Consider the following 3205-nt stretch of genomic DNA (forward strand, 5'->3'; position numbering starts at 1 on the left):
GATGTAATATTCCTGCAATATTTCTGCAATATAATTTGCCGACAGGGATCCTTATCTCAGTCTAAAAACTAGAAGGGGATAGGAATAAAATGATGTTTTTTGGGTATAATTAGACACATTAGGGGACAAAAACACTAATTTCGGCCGATGCCGATGCAAATACTATTTAGAAAATGAATCAATGATATATAAAATAGGTAGAAAAAATATAATATTAACAATTTGTTATTTTGTAAATCATATAAAATAATCCGATACATAAATATATATAATATTAATTTTGTCATTGATTTACAAAAGGGAGCCAAAAACAATTAAAAGAAAGATCAAGTCTGACTCCGAAAACAAAAAAAAAGAATTCAAAAACAAATATACAATTGAAAAATATTATATACTAACACTGTTGCCCGCAGAAAACTAAGCGAAACGTACAAAAAGCAATACATACATATTATAAACCTTGATCAAAGCATCACATAAGACGTAACCAAACACCATGCTACTAAAGCCAATATATCCTTACCTCAGTCTACAAATTAGAAGGGGATGGAAATAAAATGATGTTTTTCGGGTATAAATGGACACACTACGAAACAAAAACACTATTTCCAGCCGATCCAAACACTATTTAGAAAATAAAACGATGATATAAGAAATAGGTGAAAAAATCGAATTCTTTAAAGTGTTTATATATAAAATATAAATACACCTTAATTAAACATTGGTGTATATGTATTTATAATTGGCGCTGCGAACATGATAGTGCTATAAGTCTCTCTTTATTTTCGGGTATAATTAGACAAAAACACTCATTTCGGCCGATGCAAACACTATTTCGAAAATGAATCAATGACATATAAAATAGGAGGAAAAATCACATTCTCATTTATATATCCTTATCTCAGTCTACAAATTATAAGGGGATCGAAATAAAATTATGTTTTTCGGGTATAAATGGACACATTACGAAACAAAAACACTATTTCCAGCCGATCCAAACACTATTTCAGGTGAAAAAATTGAATTCTTTAGAGTGTTTAATTAAGGTGTATTTATATTTTATGGATTTAATTTATTTTGCTATTTTATGTGTCTCTTCTCTTGACAAAGAAGAGACAAATGCATTCCAATAAGAAAAATATAAATATCTTAACTTTTACCTTATAAATTTCAATAATCTGTCGCCTATTACTAAATGTTCACATTTAATTTTTTGAAAGTCGAACCAAATCCATATTACCTTATACGTACTCAAAAGCTTATTGTATTTACCATTTTCTATATTTTTGTCCTCATACAATATTAATGGCATACGATTTATCCTCTGGAAGGATAAGACGGGGTCCACGGACTAAGCAATATTTTACCTTGTTAGAAAAGTCCTTCGTATCCAAACTGGCGATAAATCCAAGCATCCTATAAATAAAGAAACTTTCCATCTATTGTGTACACCGTATAGTTGAATTTTGTGTCAAGGCGTATTTACATAAAATTGTGAAGGCAAATAGGTTTGAAATTTTATTGGGTTTTATTTATCTTAAAAGTAGAAGTGGGACGGCCATATTTCAGTTTATAGCAAAACCATACAAATTTAGGAAAATAAATTAGAACCTCTTTCAGGTTCAACTGCTTGGAGTAGACAGGTTTTTATCCTCATATGATTAAATTAGGTAATATTATAGATAAATCAGGCGTTTTGCTTAACAATCAATCAATGGAACCAATAGAAAAAAGGATATTTTTTAAAAATTTTAATACAAAAAAACATCAATCTCTAAAATCTAATTTTCCCCCCTAAAAACACTCCGTAGTCTTGCCTACTAGGTCCTGGACCCCCAAATGTTCTATCGTACCTTCCAGATAAGCCCACTTCGGCATTTTTCTGTTGAATGAAGTTCCAACCAGCGGTAGCACCAACATTGGTACCACCATGCCTTACATGGTCAGCCGAGACACCCAGATTTAAGTTTGAGGGTTTATTGAGGTAGTTTAGTGCTCCACCACCGGCATCGGGACTTAGACCATGCCCTTTGACATTCTTAACGACATACCCTTGCCCGTCCAGGCGATGGTTTTGGTTGTCTAGGATCGTACCTTTGTGCCCCAGAAAGAGATTGCCTTTGGAATCTAAACGGTAGTTGGTTTGTTGTTGTCTTCTCACTCTGTTTAATGGTACTAGATGGTACTGCTCTCCATCTTCGTCTTCTGCTAGTGGATATGGCAGCGAGAAGGTTGTTGCTATTAGTGCAAATAGAACTAATAATTTATACATTTTTATGTGTGTTTTAAGTCAAGTATGGTACTGAATATTAAGTGGAACTATTTAAGGCTTTTATACAGTGTTTGATTTTAAAAAAAATACTATAGGGACTTTTCTATAGGCATCTGAAAAGGGGAAGTACCGTGCAATAAAGCAACCGTCAATGCTTTTATATCTTTACGTGCATATTTCACAATACGCGGATTATTAATAGTTTATAAGCGATAACAATGAGTTGAATAATTATTTATATTTCATGAGCACAATGATTATTGTTACGTTAAAGCAACAATGAAATTTTGGTTCTTTTGCGGTCTTTTAAAATTGCGGTAAAATTATGATTTTAAACAAGGATTTTCAGTTATTTTTTTAATTAGTTCACGGTTCAAATCTGACTAATTTTGCAAGGGTAATTGATAAATTATTTTCCTCAATTTGCCCCTAAAAGAGGGCCAGTCATTTAAATAACAACATGCTTTGGAAATATAATGAAAAGTTTTGGTAATTATTAAAGGTATTTTAAAATCGCCCCAATCACATACTACGAGAAAATCGAGGAATTTTATGAAGAAATCAATAAAACTCCAAATTATTGCATTGTACATTACGTCCTTTTAATAGGAGATTTAATTACAAAGGTCGGAAAGAAACTAAGGAAATAATGGCCGGTTCTGACTTTTTTTTACTTGATTGAAACGTTTTTATATCTCAAAAACTAGTCATAATTTTTTTTAAATTTTTCGATAATATTTATAAAATAAGCTTGAGCGCAGACTCCTAACAAGTTTTTAAGCTTTTTTTTATAAGAATTACATTGACAAAAAGGGGTCACACTTTGAAATTTCCAATAGAGCCTCTTCTTCCAAAAAATGATTTTACTTTAAAAATACTGAGTTTATAAAAATTTTTATAGATACATTTTTTGTTTGAAATTAAAAATAATTA

General features: G+C 31.0%; 1 protein-coding gene across 1 annotated transcript; it reads right to left on the reverse strand.

The window, feature by feature from the left end:
- Nucleotides 1-941: 941 nt before the first annotated feature.
- Nucleotides 942-2342, reverse strand: LOC126740308 (uncharacterized). The gene is made up of 2 exons (XM_050446271.1): nucleotides 1854-2342; nucleotides 942-1416 (listed from the first exon to the last, which is right to left on the reverse strand). Exons 1-2 carry the CDS (start codon nucleotides 2270-2272, stop codon nucleotides 1293-1295), a joined length of 543 nt encoding a protein of 180 aa, XP_050302228.1. The 5' UTR covers nucleotides 2273-2342; the 3' UTR covers nucleotides 942-1292.
- Nucleotides 2343-3205: the final 863 nt, after the last annotated feature.

Source organism: Anthonomus grandis, chromosome 9, assembly GCF_022605725.1.
Source record: "Anthonomus grandis grandis chromosome 9, icAntGran1.3, whole genome shotgun sequence".
In the NCBI taxonomy this organism is placed as follows: Eukaryota; Metazoa; Arthropoda; class Insecta; order Coleoptera; family Curculionidae; genus Anthonomus; species Anthonomus grandis.

Bases quoted from the DNA above. Each gene is read 5' to 3' on its own strand.
- LOC126740308 (XM_050446271.1), bottom strand. From the start codon at position 2,272: ATGTATAAATTATTAGTTCTATTTGCACTAATAGCAACAACCTTCTCG. The intron at 1,417-1,853 runs GTACGATAGAAC...CTTTATTTATAG, and splicing joins GAAGTGGGCTTATCTGGAAG to GATGCTTGGATTTATCGCCA.